The sequence below is a fragment of the Branchiostoma floridae genome, chromosome 15 (assembly GCF_000003815.2).
Source record: "Branchiostoma floridae strain S238N-H82 chromosome 15, Bfl_VNyyK, whole genome shotgun sequence".
NCBI lineage: Eukaryota > Metazoa > Chordata > Leptocardii > Amphioxiformes > Branchiostomatidae > Branchiostoma > Branchiostoma floridae.
This window is the reverse complement of record NC_049993.1, coordinates 21,379,724-21,400,530: the sequence shown is the minus strand read 5'-3', so window position 1 is coordinate 21,400,530 and position 20,807 is coordinate 21,379,724. Positions and strand designations below refer to the sequence as shown.

Genomic DNA, 20,807 nt, shown 5'->3' with positions numbered 1-20,807 from the left:
GGTAACGTTTGATGATCAATTATGGTTAGTCGGCATTTTCAGCCTGTACCAAATTATGGTATGCTTTTCTCAATTCTCTCTTCAAGATTCATGAAAGAGGAAACTCTGTGCTGCTTTTCTGCCATGTTTCCCCTCAGATGTGACATCAGCACCACACAATGGGATGTTGTGGCCAGACCTCCAGTAAGGCACATGTCTGCTGTGGGCTAATTTATGGGTGGTTAATTTGGTTGTGAGGCTGTGAGAAGTCCCAGGTGTTCCTGAGTCTGTCTGAAGCAGCCCAGCCCAGCCTGGCACCCATCATCCTGCCCTTATCTGGGACCAGTTTACATTAGCTTCCTGTGTTGACTAAATACTGATCAAATGGACTGAACTTGGGACGCTCCACTGCATAGGAGGGGGGCCAGATCTTATCTTTTGGGCCGTTCCATTCGGATTTCGGGGGGCTTATCTGATGCCAGGTTACATTTGCTTCCAATGTTGCATAAATACAGCTCAAATGGGCTGAACTTGGGATGGACCACTGCACAGGGGGGGGACAGATCTTATCTTATGGACCATTCCATTTTGATGTAGGGTGGGTTGTCAATATTTGTCTTCTTCCTTTGTTTCGTACAAATCCTGATTCTCCAATATTGTTTTAGTGTTGTTACGTCACAGACATTGTCCAGGTCTCCCCTCTGATCACAAATGGAATAACCCATGACCTTTTTATCTTTTAGTCCAACTAAGTTTACTGTTTGTTTGGGTCAGGTTTGAAATGGTTTGTTCACATGTTAATGTTTTAGTACTTCAAATAAACAGGAATCACAGCCAAGCTGATGGAGTCTGTGGTGGTCATTCCGTGCATGACTGGCAGGTTTGTAGCCATTTCCTGACAGCACGGCTGACATGTATGGCTGGTGGGTTTGTCGCCATTTCTGTAGCCATTTCCTGACAGGCACGACTGACGTGTGTGACAGGCACGGCTGACGTGTGTGACAGGCACGGCTGACGTGTATGGCTGGTGGGTTTGTAGCCTTTTCCTGACAGCACGACTGACGTGACGTGCTTCTAGCACCCAGTCATCACTGAAAGCCTGACAGGCCGGAGTCATGTACCAAGTGTGTCAGACTCCTGACTCTTGTTCTGGAAATAAAGCAACAGAGTAACTCAATGTGTAAATTTTGTTTGTTGGTTCATTTCAGAGCTAGAAAAACTATCAGCACTTTATTGGAACATGCTGAAGTTGGACGGGCACTTACACCACATACTCACTCACTATCATACATACTCACACATATCCCCACACTTGCACATCTCTGGATGGGTACTTCTCCCCTGGCTGACACCGACACTGGAAAGGTATTTATTTTATTCCCTGGAATTTTTATCCCTCCCCACAAATACCAGCCCCGTCCCCGTCCGAAGTGGAATATAGGTCAGCAGTGATGTCAGGCATGGGACAGGCCGCGCTCAACAAGATGATATTCTGGTTCTCAGTTTTTCAAAAGTAACACTTGACTGGAAAGGCTACAAAGATTCAGGGAGAAGATACAAAGCTTCATACTTACTTGTTTATGTATAGATATTTGGGTTAACCATTTAGTATCTGTCTCAAATCTATTACGTGAAACTGTGTACCAAAGTCTTTGCTGGAAGGTGTGTACCAAGGACTTGTATTGATATGGCCCAGACTGCAGTTGATGTGGCCCATCCTTGTGTAGATCTTCAGTAATCCTGTGGTGATGTCAGGTACAGGCCAGTCCCCTGTCACACAGGCCAGGCCCCTGTCACACACTGGACAACCCTCTGCCAGGCAACACTAGTTCATTTCCTTAGTTCTCAGCTTGTCAGAACTTTTCTGGTTCAAAAGAACAACATGAAATTAGATGGCTGTGAGGAAAAGTTCGACTGAATTTATTCACTTGAGAAACTGTGCACCAAGGTACAGACTTTCTTCCCTGTTCATCTTCATTTTTTAGTTTCCAGAACCAACAGATTGCCTAGCCTTGGCCAGTGAACTGTGTGCCCCTCTCACAGGGTGGCATATGACACTCAGGCCCCTCTCACAGCCCCTCTCACAGGGTGGCATATGACACTCAGGCCCCTCTCACAGCCCCTCACACAGCCCCTCTCACAGGGTGGCATGTGACACTCAGGCCCCTCTAACCCCCTCTCACACCCCCTCTCACAGCCCCTCTAACCCCCTCTCACAGCCCCTCTCCCAGGGTGGCATATGACACTCAGGCCCCTCTCACAGCCCCTCTCACAGCCCCTCTCACAGCCCCTCTAACCCCCCCTCTAACCCCCTCTCACAGCCCCTTTCACAGCCCCCCTCACAGCCCCTTTCACAGCCCCTTTCACAGCCCCTCTCACAGCCCCTCTAACCCCCTCTCACAGCCCCTCTCACAGTCCCTCTCACAGCCCCCCTAACCCCCTCTCACAGCCCCACATTCCTACCGTTCCAGCCCCTTCAGCCTCAGTCCGTCTCTGTCACTGCCTGCCTGTAAATAAGGAGCTCCACCCCAGGAATTGGAACACCACTTTCCGCATAAGTCACGGCGCTGTTAGAAATAGTTCTGTGCGTGTCGGAATCCCGTCCCTCGCTCACGTCGGGCCGCTCGCGTTGCATCGGGACCTGACGCAGGTCGCTACGACAACAGGTCGTTGCCATGGTGACAGTTTAACGTGGGGATGTTCAGGATGTGTGTGTATGCCTGTCACGTTCCTATGGCTGATAAGGTAGTGAAACTGAACTGGGGGGGGGGGGCGCTCTGGCCTGCTCTGTACCTAGCATTCACAGCTAAGCCTAGACTCAATGTGCAGGTACTCATATTCATAATCATACACTACAACATGACGTACATTTGTACATTACAATCTCTGTATATATGTGTCTCCTGAAATATAGTATTATATACTGAGGCTGGCATTCGTAGCTAATCCTGGACTCAACATAAAGCAGATGTACACACATCACCACAAGTTAGCTCATGACGTTAATGTGTACATAACGGGCTATATCTGTGTCTCCTGTTGTATGTTGGGTATCTCTGCCCTGTGGAGGAACACTGATACTGGTGGTGATAGCTAAGCCTGGACTAAACCACAGTGTGGGTACATGTAGGTATGCTTCAAGCTGTATATCTGTGTCTCTGGTAGTGTGTTGTATGTTGGGCATCTCCGGCCTGTGATACTGGGGTGATAGCTAAGCTTGGACTTAGATGGCTTATGTGGCAACATGCATTTATCACTGTACGCAATGCCAACATTGTGCCCATAGCTAAGCATGGCCATACACCCATCGCTGTACGCAGTGCCTACATTGTGCCCATAGGCCTGTACTGTGTCAGCTGGCGATGTTAGGGACAAGGGAAGAGTACTGTGTGTACATAACAATACCAACTTGTTGTTGTGTTCCACATTTGTTATCTGTTGTTCCTAACCTATCATTACTGTTAGAGGGGGGGTCAGCCTATTGAGGAAGTGGTTGGGCTGTGTCATGCCAATCCATCATGTGTCAGCACCCCCTAATTAGGCAGCTGATCCATCATGCGGCATCACCCCCTGCCTACCTGGCACCTGGGTGAGGTGTTGGTCCTTGATCTGGCAGGACTTTGACAGGATGGTGTTATTGACAGGATAGTGTTATTGACAGGATGGTGTGAAGCATGCAGCTTTATAAGCAATAACCACTTGTTAAGATGGGGGGGGGGGATGTTAGCAAAATCATGGGACATTGAACTTGTGTAGCTGTGACACATGCAGGTCTGGGATTGTCTCATCAAATACTGCTGTTGATACCCACTTGTTGCTGGTAGAGGCAGATCTGTTTCAGGTTCGATTTACTTCAGATTTTTTTCAACCTTTATTTACCCTTGATTTACATAGATCTGTTACAGGTATGGATGCACTGACGTGTAGATGCTTGGGTATTACTCAGACACTTCTCACTCTAGCCTGATTAAATCTCGCTTATAGCAGCCCTGGACAGCGGAGTTTGTGTTACTCCGACACGTCTCACTCCATTCTCTCCCAAATGTCCGTCTCTCCTTCTCACCCTCATACCTCAAAGTGTCCTTATGTAACCCATGGTGCACAAAATGTAGTTCAGGTACTTTCCTTACTAACTTTGAAATGTTGGTTTGAGTTTGGGAAATTCTGTTTGTAAACGTGGGATGTAGTTTTGATTCTTTATTTAAAGTTAATGCTTGAGTTTGGGAAGTTCCTTGTCTCCAATGGATTAATGTGTAGTTGAGTTTGGAGACTCCCTTGTTGTTGGAGTTACCCGAGTTGTTGGAGTTCCCCGAGTGTTTTGAGTTTGCAGAGTTCCTGTTGCCCCGAGGTGCAGCTTCAGGTGAGGTTCGGTCAGACTCTCCCTGCCAGCCCAGGCGCTCGCTGGAAAAGTGTGGTTTGAATTTGGCTTCTCTGGGAGCCAGCGAGGCGTCAAGGCCAGGGATCAGCCTTCCACTCCAGAATCCAAACTCTGTGGAGGGATTTTATTCTGCCTGTTGCACCAGAACCCAAAGCCTGTCTGCCTGCTGCACCAGAACCCAAAGCCTGTCTGCCTGCTGCACCAGAACCCAAAGCCTGTCTGCCTGTTGCACCAGAACCCAAAGCCTGTCTGCCTGCTGCACCAGAACCCAAAGCCTGTCTGCCTGCTGCACCAGAACCCAAAGCCTGTCTGCCTGTTGCACCAGAACCCAAAGCCTGTCTGCCTGCTGCACCAGAACCCAAAGCCTGTCACGTCCTGCAGACTGAGCTAAACTTGGCTGCTGTAAAACATGACACTAAAACAACCGAGCTGCAACATAGCCATAAAACCTGGCCCGGAATAGAACCTGTATCTAGATACGAGATTATGGAATAGAACCCAGATACCTGTATCTTGGAGCTTTGAGATTGAGAGACGTTGTTATAGCCTGCAAGAGACGTGAACCAGACGAGTGTTTTGGCCCTGCCGAAAGCTGGGTTGGTGGGTGATGTGAACCAGGCAAATGTTTTGGCCCTGCCCAAAGCTTGGTCTGTGGTTATAACTTATTGCCTGTGAGAGATGTTATAGCCTGCTTGAGACGTGAACCAGATGAGTGTTTTGGCCCTGCCCAAATCTGGGTTGGTGGTTATAGCCTGTGAGAGATGTTATAGCCAGAAAGTGACGTGAAGCAGGCTAGTGTTTTGGCCCTGCCTAAATCTGGGTAGGTGGTTATAGCCTGTGAGAGATGTTATAGCCTGAAAGTGACGTGAACCAGGCGAGTGTTTTGGCCCTGCCCAAATCTGGGTGGTGGTTATAGCCTGTGAGAGACATTATAGCCTGAAAGTGACGTGAACCAGGCGAGTGTTTTGGCCCTGCCCAAAGCTCCGCCCCCACTCTAGTGGGTTGCCCTACTGCAGCAGGCAGAGGGGGGAAAAGTAAACAATCAAAAGCTGATTAATAACAGTAAACTGTCCATGGTGTGGTGAGGTGTGGAGGGCAGCCTGAGGAGGACAGGACTGCTGGATTGTAGAGATGAGTGTGAGAAGTAGAGTTTTGATGCGGGCTGAACTGCTGGCGTGACAGGCGGGGTGATGGATGTGGGCTGGTGTAATTTATGGGGCTGAGAGTGCCCTCCAGTCTGCAGGGTGATCAGAGTCCTCCTCCTTACCCAACAACTCACAACAACAATGGTGCTGGGAGTCCCCCCACCTCCCTCCGGACAGGTCCTGCTCATCCTCACACTGGCCGGCCTGGGTGAGTTGTGTTGAGTTGTTAGTGCTGCTGGGTTGTGTCTGAGTTGTTAGTGCTGCTGAGTGTATGGGAGAGAGTTGGGTTCAGCACGATCAGTCACGGGTGGCTCCCAAAGCCTGGTCCCACCAGCTCCAAACTCACCCTGTTTATTTAAAGTTTTGTAGTGCCGGCTCAGTGTGTAAAGACCAGGGTTGAACTTCTTTTGTGGCGGGACTTAGCGCGACTTTTCGGTGCTGAAGGGTGCGGGGAACTTGGTAAAGCCGGGCTCAGAGCGGGCAGGAAAGCGGAGTGTTGGTGACAGACTGTCAGGCGTCTGCCTCGCTCTGACCCTACGACTCTTACGAGCCGGGCTCAGCGCAGTCTGGAACTGCAGGGAACTCCTCTAACTAAGTTCACAGTCAGGATTGTGGGTTTTGTAGGGAGTGGGACGGGCTAGACTTGGGCAGGTTAGTGGAAGGATAACCTCCTGGTTCCACTGTGTTTTCAGGGCAGTTGTAACAAAATGTCAGAAGTAAAGTGGGCATGCCGCGGCGGGACGGTTCACTTCCGACCACTGATCCCGGCCCTGTTGCTGCCCCAACTCTGACTGTTTACCTTTCCCCAACCACCAACCCTGTCCGATGAAGTGTCACAAAGATCCCTTTGTGGCACCCTGGACGTTTCAGGCCCGCTGACCCCAAAGAATGCAGCACATGTAGAGGGGAGTTCTGTAACTCCAGCAGGGTTACCCTTTCAGGGGCAGGGTTCTCAATGGGCCTACTGCTGCAGGTAACCTGATACTCCAACTGTAAGGCAACAGCTCTGACACTAGTGCTGAAAACACCACTTTCTATACAGATTGCAAGGCTGCAAACAGGGTAGAAATTTCAGGCAGGTAGCGAACATGAAACTCATACATACCAGTACTTAGTCAGTACATTTCTGTACGGACCACACTGCAGAAAATAGGCCAGAAATTCAACAGAAAATCACGCCAGCAACCAACATGAAACTGTACCAGTTGTAGGAATTATAATCTCTATGGGTAATGTTTTACACAAGTGTGACTGGAGCGCACACAGAAGGCATTTCTGTATGTCTGTGGGCTGAAACAGATAGACTTCAGGCAAGTGTGACCAGAAACTCCACTAGGATCTGGTTATTTCTGTATGTAGGATAGGATTTTATTCAAGTGTGCCCAGAAAGCCTCTCTTGTTTAATTACTGGGTGCTTCTGTAGGATAGAGTTTTACACAAGCGTGACTTTTGATTGTTCGCTGTCCCTCTGGAACCCAGGAAATTACCTTGCTTCCCTGCTGGCCCAGAAGTGTACCAAGAGTCAGGCTCGTCCCAAAGTGAAGTTTAATTGTCTCCAGGTGTTTCTCATCTCTGTAAACAGACTTGCTGCTATGATACCATCTCCCTGCCTGGCATGTCAGTCAGGTGATACCAGCTTCTGTGTGTGATTACCAACGTCAAGGTGATACCAGCTTCTGTGTGTGATTACCAACGTCAAGGTGATACCAGCTTCTGTGTGTGATTACCAACGTCAAGGTGATACCAGCTTCTGTGTGTGATTACCAACGTCAAGGTGATACCAGCTTCTGTGTGTGATTACCAACATCAAGGTTGATCAGCCTCACAAGCTGGGGCTGGGGGGTCTGAAAACTGTGGTGCAAACTTAGTTTGTTCTCAAGTAATATTTGTATTGATGTATCAGGGCTATACAGGTTAACTAGAGGTTATTGATTGACTGATTGTGAAGGCTTAGCTGGTAGCAACTTAGGTCTCTAACACTCGCTTTACACTAGGTTTTTCTGAGACGTCTTAAAGGTCTTGGCTGAGACGGTGTTGGCCAAGACGTCTCAGAAAAACCTAGTGTAAAGCGAGTGTTATAAGTTATATAGCAATAATTACAGACAGGAAATATTATTTGGGACTTAGTTTTTATATGATCCCCATTTGTGAATGTATCCCGACAAGTCCTTTGAAATGAAACCCTCACAAGAAAGCTGTTTTTTCCTTATAGACCCAGCAAAGAGATAAATAATGATACAAATGCACACCAGAGAGTTGTCTGTAAGATACTTGTCAGTACTGGCTGGGAGGCATCTTCTGAGTCTGAATGAAGTTTAGAGTCCTCAGGTCCACATGAGAAGGGACAGCTCCAATATTGCCTGCGACCTCTGACCTGAGAAGGGTCGGCTCCAATATTGCCTGCGACCTCTGACCTGAGGAAGGGCCTCCTGCCGATGCATGCTGGGGGGCCGCTGGGGAGACATGAGCAGGGCATTGTGGGATGGGCGGAGCGGGCAGGTTGGTGGATGTGGGCACTGCGAAGGTTTGGCAAGTTCGGTGGTGACGGATCGGGCGTGAGGCTGGAGAGGACAGCACAACAGTGGAGCCGCTCAGGCTGGGGATCAGCCTACAGGCAGGCTGGGACTGGGCTCATGTCATAGTGATTAGGGAGCGGACATGGGATCAAGGGGTCAGGGGTTCGGTTCCTGGCTGGTGGCCTGGGGAAAGGCACTTGCCTTGCTGCCAGGTGCATGTGGGGACTGAGAGGGACGGGAGCAGGACATGGCAGATAACAACCACTGCCTCTCCAGCCTGTAGTTTGAAAGGCCTACATCGTACATGACCCTTACCTACATCGTACATGACCCTTACCGTTGCCTACATTGGTACAAAAAATATATGACCTATAACCAAAACCTGCGAAGCATCCCTACACCAGAATACTCCACAGTTTTGCAGAGCCCCTTGCTTCGGCCACTCACAGGTTATTGCTCTACATATGACTCAATGAAAAGCCTGTATAAGCTTTAGGACAGCGCACAGAACAGAGCTGTGATCACAGCGCACAGGACAGACCTGTGCTCACAGCGCACAGGACAGACCTGTGCTCACAGCGCACAGGACAGACCTGTGATCACAGCGCACAGGACAGACTTGTGCTCACAGCGCACAGGACAGACCTGTGATCACAGCGCACAGGACAGACCTGTGCTCACAGCGCACAGGACAGACCTGTGATCACAGCGCACAGAACAGACCTGTGATCACAGCGCACAGGACAGACCTGTGATCACAGCGCACAGGATAGGCCTGTGATCACAGCGCACAGGACAGACCTGTGATCACAGCGCACAGGACAGACTTGTGATCACAGCGCACAGGACAGACCTGTGATCACAGCGCACAGAACAGACCTGTGATCACAGCGCACAGGACAGACCTGTGATCACAGCGCACAGGACAGACCTGTGATCACAGCGCGCTCCACGGTAAACAGTTGGCCCTGCGCAGTAGGAAAACCCTAATATGTGGAGGCAGCTGCCGGGTTGGAATGGAAGCCTGGCCGTGTTATGGCAGAGAAAGCCGCGCTGTCTGCCGGCATGTTTACATTCAGCCCCAGCTGTTAGGGTGGGAAACAGCAACACTCCCAGCAGTTATGCAAACTGCTGCAGCTAACACTCAGCAACAAGCCCAGCAGTTATGCAAACTGCTGCAGCTAACACTCAGCAACAAGCCCAGCAGTTATGCAAACTGCTGCAGCTAACACCCACAGGCTTATGTTGTCACCAAACTGTACACATGTGGATCCATGGGGAAAATGCAGCACTGGATTTCGCAGAATCAGATTCAAATGTGGCTACTAAAGTCCCCCACAGATACTGAACAGTTAAGCTGTTATAGCTTAGCAGCCGCTGCAGTTCTTGGCTTCAGTTATCTTAATCTGTTTATGTTTCATTGAGATTTATCTATCACAACATTAAATATTGTAAAAGTTGTTTCCAATTTTATTCGTAACCATATTTCAAGATGAACTCCTGTTATGTTGTTTATTCTGGTTCTGCAGAGATTTAACCTGTTTGTTTGTTTGTTTGTTTTTTGTGCAGGTTCTCAGGGTTTGGGGTCGTCCCCAGCAGCACCGACAGACTTGTTAGCGGATCCAACAGGGTAAGAATTTTTTGCTTTTTGGGGGGGGGGGGGGGGGGATGACTGGTTACAGGGGGACTTAGCAACAGAATGTACTTCAGTTTAGAGGTTTGGAAGGAAATCAGACATTTCTCTCCTTTCCATAAAGAAACATGTACAGTACATAGTACTGCTGTACTTAGTGGTGCGTACCTAAAACCCGGACCTGGAATTGGACCTATAAATGTTTAGGTCCAAGTCCAAATAAAAACCTAAATGTCAGGAGTCAAGTCTGGACTTGGAAAAAGCTATCTGTCACTTATGTCCCTTTTTTGTTCTAAACCATCTAAAACCTTCCATAGACAGTGAAATTTGCTCTGGTAAAAAACAAAAAAAACATTTCGTGTTTACACTGGCTGTGTATAATTTGCATGTATTTTTCACATTGCATTTCAATTCATGCTAACATGCAATTTGATATGCACCATCACTCCCCCCCCCCCCCTTAAGAAAGAAAAGTTTCCAGCGCACATAATATGCAATGATGGGTTCAGGTCCGGACATGAACCTGAATATGAGTTTAGGTACGCAGGCTACGCAGCACTAGTTGTAGTTTATACTGTGTATTTTCGTGACACCAACACCTGCCGTCATGTCTGTCACCAAGGTGTGCAGGAGGGCGGGCAGACCCAGACTCAACTGGGCAACATTCGGCATGAAATACCTGAAATACTGAGAGAGTCAAGACTGTCAACCAGCCCACCTGTATTGTCAGTGTGTGGAGTCCATGTGTTGTCTTAACAAAGATTTCAGGATGATTCAACAGTTAGCTACTCATACCATAGAATAAGCACAAGGAAATGACAAACATTCAATCAAAACACTAGCACTGGATCACTGGCAGCTGAAAATAAACAGCTGTGCTTTAATGGCTAAACTCTATATAAGCACTAGGGTATGAGTGAAGTGTTACAGTGTATTTTTATAGGAATAAAAAAGGTTTGTTGTGTAACTTTTTATATAGATAGCAACTGTGTTTCGTCAGACGTGAGTTGTCGCATGTAGACAAACAAACAAACAAACAGGAGAACATAAACACCAGACAGGCCATTCTGACTGTTACTCCATGGAGCTCTGGGGGGGCTTATGTGTCATGCTTTGACTTTGAGGTCTGCATGGGGTATCCAAAATGCTTTGTGCTAAATTCAGAAGAACAGACTGTGCGTTATGCTGAATTCAGTAAGTCAGTTATGCATCATTCTCATTATCAATGACAGAGAGAAAAAGAGGTTTTCTACGAATTATGTCCAGCCTGTGTCTTACGGCATGCAGACCCCCTTCCTTGACAAAAGTAGGAGCTAAACTGGCAAAACATTTGTAGGATAGAAAAAGTTTTAAAAAGTATTTTACTTGCTTCTAAACCCACACTTCTCCTTGCTGAAGGCAGTTCCCTGAGCATGTGATCACTACTCCCACTGGGAAACAGGCAATTTGTACAGAAAGGTCAAATCCCACAAAAGTGCTCTGATTGGCGTCTGGAGCAGTTTCCTGGGAAGGAGAACAGATACCTGGGAAGGAGAGCACCTCGCCCTGCCCGGAATGTGTGCTGGTGTATCGTGGGTAATGCCAGACAGGCGGGTTCTAATGAGTTGTCCTTGGTTTTCACTCAAGTCCGGATAAACAAGGATGGAAGTGAACTTGGAGAACTGAGAAGGTCGCAGCAAGGTCGTGCCCTTAGGGAGGGGAGGGGAAATATGGACTCAGCTGGGAGGGAGGGGTTAAGTACAGGGCCACGGAAAATTGGCAGGGGTGGGAAGGGAACCCATGACCTCTGGGTTACCCCCATAATGGCTGGCTATGCTGTTTACTGAACAGCCCTACATGGGTGTGGGGTAGTACCACCAGGGTACTCCACTGTTATGGTGTGTTTGGTACCAGAATGAAGATCGCTTGTGAGACTCTTACAGTAGAAAGAAACAAAGATACATTAGAATCTAGGAACACCTGGCTATGACAAGCACCAGGGAAGTGACATTGGTCCCCCTGACACATGTGCATGCATACTGCACTGATAGGAAGTGATGTGTAAGTGATCCGCAATCGGCCATGTTGTTCCTCACACTTGTGTCTGTCTGTTTCAGGTCTCCCCAGCCCTCCATGTTGTTCCTCACACTTGCGTCTGTCTGTTTCAGGTTGCCCCCAGCAGCAGCCACAGATCACCCCACCAGCAGGATAGGTGGACAATGTAAGTTGATATCTTAGGGGGCAATCATCATATGGGGAGGGGGGCTAGCCTTGTTGGGAGGGGGGTCATCACTATGTTGGGGGAGGGGGGCGATCACCATGTAGCTCCTTTGGAGGGTTCCCGGCCTAACTGTTTTTCTGTTCTGAAAATTCCAAGTTTCATGGCAAAAATTGGAACCTGCGGGTTATGGCACAGAAAGGGCCATTTTTTATCTCAATTGGTTTGGTTTGTGAAAGCTTGTGTCTGATGACTGATTCACCTGTTGACCTTGAGTAGTTCTTCTCCTTGAGAGGTTCGGCTCCTCCATGTGTGGCACAATCCAGGGATTAGCACTGGGAACCAATGACATTTCACAGCCAGGCAGAGCTGTAAACTGGGCAGGCTCCCAGACTGCCTCCTGACCTCAATCAAGTTGGGTGACCTCTGAAGGTCGACCTTCTGAACTCCAAACTTCAGGAGGGGATTTTCTGTTCTGGATTTACAATTTCTGAACAATTGATCAACTCTAACTTCATTTGAAGTTCAATTTTTTTTTATTTGAAGACTGCTAATGCGATCGCGATGATGTCACGGTGACGCAGTGGTAGGCAAAAAGCAGGTGTTTGGCAAATGCTTGATTTACATATTAACCAGTAATTTGATCTGCTAATTTGAATATCAATTCTTAATCTAATCTACTGACGTTCTGGTAGGCATCAACCGCCCAATACCCCGGATATAAACAACAACAGCGATCCCTGGTATACCGTGACCCCAAGAGGCACCCCCTTCCCCATGGTGCCCTCCCTGGCATTGCCCCTCCCCTTGGAACTGCCCCCCTCCCCTTGGAACTGCCCCCCTCCCCCTTGTTGCTAGGCATTTCAAATTGATTCCGGGCGTGGGTGTGCATGGTGACCTTGCCTGTGGAGGTACATCTGGATTATGTCACATTGTTCTGGTGTGACTTGTAGGCACCAGAAATCCATTGATGTTTTGAGTTAGGGAGATTTTGGGCTCAGCTCCTGTGGCTGTGTGCTGGAACAGGAGAAGTTGGTCCCCCCAGGCCGGCGACCTCTGCACACTACAAACTGGGCTGTAAAATCTCTCACCTGTTCCAAACCAATCACCCGGTTTGGCAGCCAGACCTGCTGAAAACCTCAGGCTGGAGGCCCCACAGGCAGAGGGAAGTCAGTTTCCTGGTTCTCACTTCACTGCAGGCCTCCAGGCTGGTCGCTTTCGTACTGAATCAGCAACTTCCTGCACTTGTCTAGAGCCAGGACATGTCAGGACGGCAGGGCTTTTTATGTTATCCCTCCAAAAGCTACAAATGACAGCACTAGGGTCACAACTGAGCATGTCAGAGTGCAAGGTTGCTATAGTATGAGTGTAACTAGTATAAGTGGTGTTTCTGTGACTTGTGCAGCAGTTGTTTTCTGAGTGATTGGTTGTAACTGTAAGGTCCGTCCTGGGATTTACGGTTAAGTACATTTCCATAGTCCATAGTTTCCATTGAGAGAAATGCTGACCTCTGACCCATTGTTGACCTCTATGCTACTGTACTGGGAAGTTCTCATATCTTAGGAAGAAATCAGGACTTCCTGTCATTTCACAGTGCTCCAGTATATATGGGTAAGGGGGTGAAGTCTGCCATCTCTGATTGCCCCAGTATGTATGGGTAAGGGGGTGAAGTCTGCCATATCTGATTGCTCCAGTACTGTATGGGTAAGGGGGTGAAGTCTGCCATCTCTGATTGCCCCAGTATGTATGGGTAAGGGGGTGAAGTCTGCCATCTCTGATTGCCCCAGTATGTATGGGTAAGGGGGTGAAGTCTGCCATCTCTGATTGCTCCAGTATGTATGGGTAAGGGGGTGAAGTCTGCCATCTCTGACTTTTCCAGTATGTATGGGTAAGGGGGTGACGTCTACCGTACCTGACTGCCCCAGTATGGGTAAGGGGGTGAAGTCTGCCATCTCTAACTGTTCCCCATATTTTACAGTGTACCTGCAGCTAGTCGAGCCCATGCACAACGTGACGATAGGAATGGGCGACCGCGCCGTGCTGCGCTGTAAAGTCGAGGGGGTTCCGGCGCCGAACTTCCGCTGGTACAAAAACGACGCGCCGCTGACCTCTGAGCGACGGAGGATACAGATCCGGAACTACAGCTGGGGGTCAAGGTTACGGATTAAGAAGGTCGACACGCACGACACGGGTTACTACCGCTGTGTCGCCACCAACGGGCAGGACAGGGTCTCCACACAGGCCATACTCTACGTCAGATACATGGCAGGTGAGCCAGCAAACAAACAAACAAACAAACAAACAAATAGGGCTCAAAATACCACCACCAAACTTTTCTGCTAGATCTTACAGGATACAAAAGCATTTATCAAACTTCTCCATTTTGCAGGTAAAACTTTGCAGGAAACAGAAAAAGGTATTCTGAGCCCCGGAGCCGTGAGAGCTCCTGTGTTGTGGTGTCGTCTGTCCCCAGGACTTTCTGTGACTCCGCAGGCCTTGGACCTGCGACCCCCTGGCTAATCAGAGATGAAACATTCCATTTTCCCCCTTAGCAAGTTATGTGGGAAATGTGTCAGGGTTAGTTATAAGCCTGAAGATGGGAATGTGTCAGGTTCGGATTGGTTATAAGGAGGGAATGTGTCAGGTTCGGGTTGGTTATAAGCCCAAAGACCACCCTGGCAGGAGGAAGCCTTGCCGCCATGGCACCGAGCCAGACTGGGAGGCAGCAGAGCTCGTCTGGCTGGCAGCAGTCTAACAGGGGAGAACAGGACCAAGAAGGTTCAGTCCAGTATCAGACATGAAACAACTATCTTTAACGGGCTTGAGATTTGAAGGGTTGGGTACAGTTTGCCCGTTAGCAGGGGAGATATCCCCTTCCACCTCTGTCACAACTTAGGGATACAAAAGTGTAAAAACACAAATTTGTCATACCTTTATCCACTTCTGTTCAACAAAACTGTTAATGCTGATGAAAGCCAGGAGGAAACTACAGGTCCAAGTCACTGGTTTAACCCTGCAAGCGTCGCCTGGTGAACTGGCCATGATACTGGGAAGGTTCAACCTGCTGAGTCACAGACGGTCCCGTCATGGTGTGGTTTCCTTGTGTTGTCTCCTCCTTTTGTGTATTACAAATGTGTTCCGTAAACATCTCAAGCAGTTTTCACTAACCCGGACTAAACCACCCCTATAATGGCAGTGGGCCGGCCCGTGCACAGCACCTATCCTTGTGCGGCCAGGTCCATCTGCCGGTGGCTATGGGGGGATCAGGTGACGTGGTGTGCTTCCGCACTAACGGACTAACCCACCTTCCACACTCCGGGGGAGCCCAGGCACTTCAGGTGTGAAAATGTGGTCCCTTTTCTTCCAGCAAACCCCTCCGGATCGCTGCGGTTGGTACAGCCCATGAACAATGAGACGGTCCAAGTGGGGAACAGGGCCAGTCTCAATTGCAAAGTAGAGGGGCTGCCCACCCCCGTCTTTAGATGGTACCGAAACGATGCCCCTCTCTCCGCCGAAAAAAACTTGCGGATAGACATTAGAAATTATGAGTGGGGCTCGCGGCTGAGAATAAGGCATGTGGAAACGCAGGACACTGGGTATTACCGCTGTGTGGCCAGCACCGAGCACCAGTCCATAGCAACTACCGGTATTCTCTATGTAAAGTACATGGACGGTAAGTTTCATCATTTTGTCTGGGTGAAAGGTCGTAGGTGAAAGGTCGGCCTCCGACCAGTCAGGTTTTGGCCGATAGATTAGGGCGTGGTTTTGGTTTCTCTCCTGACCTCTGACCTCCGTTTCTGTTTCTTTTCTAACCAGTTTTTAGTGGTGCTGAGCAAATTTTCCCAGCTGAAGTGGCCTGTTTTTTTTTGTTTTTATTTTTTTGATGGAAACATTTGCTTTTGCCATTTTTGCTTTTGCTGGCTGAAAAGTGCCAAGTTTGCTGCTTTTCCATAAATAAACCCTCGGAGCCGACTCCAGACTTGTCCCTCCCTTCTCCTACTTAACTGTCTCTTATTTGAGTTTGTTTGTCCCAATGTTTTGTTCTTGTACGAACCGAGTAGATCGTCAGTTAACTGTACAAAAATGTCATGTTAGCAGGATGTGGTGTTTTGAGACTGCATATTGATACCAGCATCCCAAATGCACTAAAACCTGAAGATCTCAATTGTTAACTGGTATGAAGTATCATTCTACATACAGTAGATTCCCACATCGATACTATAAAACACAAGTAAGGCTTGGGCCAAAAGTATCAATGTGCAGTCCTGAGAAATGTTATTTTCATTTTCACTTTATTTGTTGCTAGTTTTGTGTCCATTGTTTTGTTTGTCATGACTTTGTGAACTGACCGTTGAACTGACCGTTTTCGATTTGCCTTGCAGATTCCCACACGCCTGCCATGTCAGACAGGGACATGTAAGTCAGCTCTGCTTCTGTCAAAGTTAGGTTAAAGTTAGGGTCTATTTGGTGGCAAAAGAGATGCTTCAAAGCTTGGCAGTTTGTATTATCATCTGAGAGAAAATCTGGGACTGCTGAAGAACTGTGCCATTCTCTTTTTTTTTTTTAAACTGTGAAACAACAAGAAGGGCGAGTAGAACAGAAAGAAACAATATATACAAATATCCTGACCTACCCGGGGAATCGAACCCGGGTCCTCAAGATCACAACACAAGCAGCGTAATTGACTGACCCAGAAGCCTGACAGGCGTTTGGCATGGTCAGTTAGCGCTACTTAAACCCCTACTGTTACAACTGCAAGAGTATGTGGTTTGTGTTATGCTGAAAACTGATAGTTTTCCTTCTTTGGGAGTTTCTAAAAGCAGCCAAATGTTTGCATCCTAGAGCAAAGCCTCTTAACTTGTCAGTTAAGGGACATGAATGCCAGCCATAGGTCGGCTGTACAATACTTTTTACATGAATGTCTCTGTTGTTATGTGCCAGCCATAGTTCAGTTGTTCAGCATTCTGACCTGAAGTTGTTGATGTTGTTGTTGTTGTTGTTGTTTAGGGGTGGTTACTGCCAGCAGTACCGCGGAGCTGCCTGTCGCAAGTTCATCGGGAACGCAACGATTTACATGGACACTCTCCGGGCGCAGGGTAAGTGATTTACATGGACACTCTCCGGGCGCAGGGTAAGTGATTTACATGGACACTCTCCGGGCGCAGGGTAAGTGATTTACATGGACACTCTCCGGGCACAGGGTAAGTGCAGGGACCAGCATATGTGTGTGGCGTGTCCAGACGCATGTGTGTGCGTAGCGGGAACAGCTCATTGTGTGTGCTTTAGTTTGTTGCAAGGCAACTTAGAAAGATGCTGATGCCCCTGTTTTGCGCTCTCTTTAAATTGTGACTGATTTTTATGAAGGTAAAACAAAAAACAAGTTTCTGACGTGTCATTTCTCCTGCCAGGCATCATCGAGAACCAGCTGACGGCAGCGTTCACGGTGATCGGCACCTCGAGCGACCTGACGAAGCGGTGCGCGGACTACGCCATCCCCTCGCTGTGCCACTACGCCTTCAAGTACTGCGACGCGCACTTCCCGTACCCGCAGCCGCGCCAGCTGTGCCGCGACGAGTGCGAGATCCTGGAGAACGACATCTGCAGGACGGAGTACATCTTGGCCAAGACGCACCACCTCATCGGCGAGTGGATCCTTCCCGACTGCTCCGAGCTGCCGCTCATCGGGACTCCCGAGTCTTCTAACTGCATCCGCATAGGGATTCCCACCATGAACCACATCAACCGCAGTGAGTAACCATAGTTACTGTTACCATAGTTACTGTTACCATAGTTACCGTAGCTCATCGGGACTCCCGAGTCAGCCAACTGCATCCGGATAGGCATCCCGACCATGAACCACATCAACTGCAAGGAATAACCATAGCTACTGTTACCATAGTTACTGTTGCCATAGTTACTGTTACCATAGTTGTCAAAGTTAGGGAGGGTATTTAGTGTTACATTGCAATGGACTGGAGAGTATCTGAAGTACATAGTTGTTAGAATAATCCTTATGCAGGGCAAAAATGCCACCCAGTTGGCCAACAGAACTGGATAAGAATGTTTGTAAAAGGCTATTTGAATCTGTTGCTGACCAGAGCGGGCGGTAGTGACCTTGTTTAACCTCTGCAGGTCACACGTGTTACGAGGGGAAGGGCAGCGGTTACCGGGGAACGGTTGCCGTGACAAAGTCGGGGATTCCGTGCCAGGCGTGGAACAAGGAGACCCCCCACGTCCACTTCCTGCGGGCCTCGCAGTTCCCCGAGCTCGCCGGCGGCCACAACTACTGCCGTAACCCCGGCAACGAGATGGACGCGCCCTTCTGCTTCACCACGGACGAGGGGACGCGAGCCGAGGAGTGCGACATCCCCAAGTGTGGTGAGTTTCCCATAGTTACTGTTACCATGGTTACCTTATTGTACGTTATACAGACATCCCCAAGTGTGGTGAGTTTCCCATAGTTACTATTACCATGGTTACCTTATTGTACGTTATACAGACATCCCCAAGTGTGGTGAGTTTCCCATAGTTACTGTTGCCATGGTTACCTTTGCTGTTACCATAGTTACCTGAGTTTCCCAGTGACTGGAGAGGGAAGAGGAGCGTTACCTTATATACCTTATACAAGATGAATCCAGCAACGGGATAGATTCTCAGCAGCATCCACAAAGTGGCTGTACTTGTGTTCTAGAGCAAAACCAACAAGACATTGTCACTTTCATTCACTGATCAAGATAACTGACTGCTCAGTCTTTCTCGTAATCACATAGTGGATGCTATCTGAGACGTTTGGCTCTGTAGAGAATCGATCCAGCTGCTTGGTTTATTTGTATTACGTAAAGTTCTCCCTGGATGTCTAACCTCCATCCATGTGTTTAACCGCTAACCCCTGTTTCACTTCTGGGTGAAAATGTGGTCCCTTCTCTCCGTGTCTCTTCTGTGTGAAAATGTGGTCCCTTCTCTCCATTCACTTCTGTGTGAAAATGTGGTCCCTTCTCTCCGTGTCCCTTCTGTGTGAAAATGTGGTCCCTTCTCCCCGTGTCACTTCTGTGTGAAGATGTGGTCCCTTCTCCCCGTGTCACATGTGTGAAAATGTGGTCCCTTCTCTCCGTGTCACTTCTGTGTGAAAATGTGGTCCCTTCTCCCCGTGTCACTTCTGTGTGAAAATGTGGTCCCTTCTCCCCGTGTCACTTCTGTGTGAAATTGTGGTCCCTTCTCCCCGTGTCACTTCTGTGGTCCCTGTGGTCCCTTCTCCCCGTGTCACTTCTGTGTGAAAATGTGGTCCCTTCTCTCCATGTCTCTTCCATGTGAAAATGTGGTCCCTTCTCCCCGTGTCACTTCTGTGTGAAAATGTGGTCCCTTCTCCCCGCTGTGTGAAAATGTGGTCCCTTCTCTCCATGTCACTTCTGTGTGAAAATGTGGTCCCTTCTCCCCGTGTCACTTCTGTGTGAAAATGTGGTCCCTTCTCCCCGCTGTGTGAAAATGTGGTCCCTTCTCTCCATGTCACTTCTGTGTGAAAATGTGGTCCCTTCTCCCCGTGTCACTTCTGTGTGAAAATGTGGTCCCTTCTCTCCGTGTCACTTCTGTGTGAAAATGTGGTCCCTTCTCCCCGTGTCACTTCTGTGTGAAAATGTGGTCCCTTCTCTCCATGTCTCTTCCATGTGAAAATGTGGTCCCTTCTCCCCGTGTCACTTCTGTGTGAAAATGTGGTCCCTTCTCCCCGCTGTGTGAAAATGTGGTCCCTTCTCTCCATGTCACTTCTGTGTGAAAATGTGGTCCCTTCTCCCCGTGTCACTTCTGTGTGAAAATGTGGTCCCTTCTCTCCATGTCACTTCTGTGTGAAAATGTGGTCCCTTCTCCCCATGTCACTTCTGTGTGAAAATGTGGTCCCTTCTCCCCGTGTCACTTCTGTGTGAAAATGTGGTCCCTTCTCTCCGTGTCACTTCTGTGTGAAAATGTGGTCCCTTCTCCCCGTGTCACTTCTGTGTCACTTCTGTGTGAAAATGTGGTCCCTTCTCCCCGTGTCACTTCTGTGTCACTTCTGTGTGAAAATCCATGTCACTTCTGTGGTCCCTTCTCTCCGTGTCACTTCTGTGTGAAAATGTGGTCCCTTCTCTCCATGTCACTTCTGTGGTCCCTTCTCTCCGTGTCACTTCTGTGTGAAAATGTGGTCCCTTCTCCCCGTGTCACATGTGTGAAAATGTGGTCCCTTCTCCCCGTGTCACTTCTGTGTGAAAATGTGGTCCCTTCTCTCCGCAGTGCGTTACCTCCCCGGCCGGCTGAACCGGCTGAACAACGTGACGGTTCCGGAGGGCGGTTCGGCCACGTTTGTGTGCACGGTGCGCCGCGTGGACGGGGTCCCCACCCCCGCCTTTAGCTGGTACAAGAACGACGTTCCCGTGTTTGAGTCGCTAAACCCGCGGGTACAAATGAGACATTACAGGTGGGAATCGCGGCTGGTGCTCCAACACGTGATCACGGACGACACCGGATACTACCGGTGCGTGGCGAATAACGGCGTGGAGGCCGTCGGAACGACCGGGGTTCTGTTCGTGAAGTACGGTTACGCTGACAGCGGTGAGTAGCCTCCATGTTGTCGTGGTGGCAAGGTCAAGCAAGGCCGGGCTATAAGGTCGCAGCGGTGACATTTTCATGCAAACATCGGGAAATAACCATCATTTTTTCTTCTTTTCTTTTACCTCACCTCGTTTTTGTTTATTTTCAGTTCTCCACCGCTAACGGCCTCCGGTTCGCTGCACATTTCCACATGTCGAAGTGCCGGTTTGGTTTGTCACCAGCTAACAACCTCAGCCTTATTTACTGGTAGAAATCTGATAATCATTCCTTCCCTTCATCCCCACAGGTCACCAGGTTTCCTCACTAATTCTTTCATTCATTCCCTCCTTTGGCCACATTCATTCAGCTTCTTGGTTACCACATTTATTAAGTAAAGCTGAAC

At 48.8% G+C, this 20,807-nt stretch overlaps 1 protein-coding gene across 6 annotated transcripts in view; it reads left to right on the top strand.

Annotated features, from left to right (window-relative positions):
* Positions 1-20,807, top strand: part of LOC118431689 (inactive tyrosine-protein kinase transmembrane receptor ROR1-like) — a 50,736-nt gene that overhangs the window by 25,554 nt on the left and 4,375 nt on the right. For 3 of the 6 annotated variants that reach the window (XM_035842941.1, XM_035842943.1, XM_035842940.1), the window contains exons 2-10: positions 9,588-9,648; positions 11,799-11,851; positions 13,827-14,117; positions 15,216-15,521; positions 16,231-16,264; positions 16,856-16,944; positions 17,257-17,595; positions 17,981-18,226; positions 20,108-20,425. In XM_035842941.1, the coding sequence (XP_035698834.1) occupies positions 9,588-9,648; positions 11,799-11,851; positions 13,827-14,117; positions 15,216-15,521; positions 16,231-16,264; positions 16,856-16,944; positions 17,257-17,595; positions 17,981-18,226; positions 20,108-20,425 (1,737 nt within the window). Of the gene's footprint in view, positions 1-5,383; positions 5,711-9,587; positions 9,649-11,798; positions 11,852-13,826; positions 14,118-15,215; positions 15,522-16,230; positions 16,265-16,855; positions 16,945-17,256; positions 17,596-17,980; positions 18,227-20,107; positions 20,426-20,807 lie in introns of those variants that run through there. The other 3 variants (XM_035842944.1, XM_035842945.1, XM_035842946.1) reach the window with 3 other exon arrangements.